Genomic DNA, 1,607 nt, shown 5'->3' on the forward strand with positions numbered 1-1,607 from the left:
CTCTGAGTGTCATTCTGTATTAGGGTACATTTCCAAAACATCACTGAAATGCCTCAGGATTGCTTATGAGCGGAAATAGACTTCTGGAGAAGGCGAGGCGGGGATGGGGGTGGGGGTGGGGGTGGGGGCGGGGTCGCAATTGCAGAGCTCAACATGCTCACCTTAAGGCACTACATCTAAATATAAAGCCATGAAAGTAGGTGATGCTCTCGAGGTCAAAATTACAGAAGAGCTGATAGTTTGTAGAATTGCAAGGACGGTGGAGGGTATAGAGAAGGTCAAGGGAGAGAAAATATGTTATTTCAATCGAAAGGTTAAATAACGAATACAATTAAATTCAATTTCATCCCCATAAGGTTTTTATGTTTTCGTAACTAAAGTATTTCACTTTATTGGGAAATGTTGGGGAGCACATACGAATTCGTTGCTGGAGATGATTTCAAACACTTCAGCTAATTGAACAATTTATTGAATTTACCAATCAGACTGAATGGATATTTTGCAGCGTTTTTCAGCTCTTCTCTGAATTTTCTCTGTGTTACAGCATAAATACAAGTGTTTGTACAGCAACTAAGTGTCTGAAGCATTCGTGTTGTGGATACAGTGATATAATCAGCGTTAATATCATAAATAACATACTTCTTTACAATTTGTCTATAGATGTAAAACATAACACCAGGCGTCCATAACAAGAGAAAACTACCGGATATGCTGAATAATAGAGTAATGGATTTCATTCGGTTCTTCATTTCAGGATCCTCATGATTCTCCCCACTGCTAATCCGCAGTCTCCTCCGAAATCTGCTGGCCAGCAAAATGTATCTGACCGTCAGGACATTGAGCAGCAAAATCAGAAAGCACGGTACACAAGGTGTTACAATGATCTGCAGAGACTCAAATGCTCTCCATGCCCCTGAGTCGTGAACGCTGGATTTACTACTGCAATGCCAGGGAACATTATCGATTATATATAAAGGTTCAACAGTAAACCACCATGGGATACACCTTGAAATGCTCAGAACACTTATTGTCGCCAGAATCACTGCTGCCATTTTGGCGGTGCAATATTTAGTTTTCATACTCTGACACCAAATGGCGACAAATCGATCGTAGGTAAAAGCTGCAGTGAACCAAACTGAAACGTCATTGGCTGCAAAACTGAAGATTAGAGTAAGTGCACATACTGGAGTAATCTCCATGAAGGAATATCGGAAATACATCCGAACACTCGAGGACAATATTACATCTGTGATAACAAACAAGAGATCGGCCGTTGCCATGGCAACCAGGTAGACAGTGACACATTTTGAGAAACCACACTTTCCTTGAGACAGGATCATAATCGGGACCAAAGTAACTGTAAGAGTGGAAAAAGATAATAGATTTTTTTTCTATCCAATGTGCACAAGAAACAGCAATTTTACCCCATATGTGATGAAATATCATGGCCTAACATCTTTCATAATTTACTGGCAGCGTTGTTCTCTGGCCACTTGTTTTCCCGGAAGTTTGGTGTGTCTTCGATAGGAAATTGCATTGCCAGCGAAGGGAGTAGAGTATCAGGTTGCCAACGAGCTGCTTGTTGCCTCCAGCTAGGGACACGCGGC

General features: G+C 41.4%; 1 protein-coding gene across 1 annotated transcript; it reads right to left on the reverse strand.

Moving 5' to 3' along the window:
* Positions 1–452: 452 nt before the first annotated feature.
* Positions 453–1,340, reverse strand: LOC119960737 (probable G-protein coupled receptor 139). Its single transcript, XM_038788351.1, has one exon. The coding sequence runs from the start codon at positions 1,338–1,340 to the stop codon at positions 453–455; it is 888 nt and encodes a 295-aa protein (XP_038644279.1).
* Positions 1,341–1,607: the final 267 nt, after the last annotated feature.

This window comes from Scyliorhinus canicula, unplaced genomic scaffold (genome assembly GCF_902713615.1).
Source record: "Scyliorhinus canicula unplaced genomic scaffold, sScyCan1.1, whole genome shotgun sequence".
In the NCBI taxonomy this organism is placed as follows: Eukaryota; Metazoa; Chordata; class Chondrichthyes; order Carcharhiniformes; family Scyliorhinidae; genus Scyliorhinus; species Scyliorhinus canicula.

Excerpts from the sequence above, each read along its gene's own strand:
- LOC119960737 (XM_038788351.1), bottom strand. The coding sequence starts at position 1,340 with ATGATCCTGTCTCAAGGAAAGTGTGGTTTCTCAAAATGTGTCACTGTC.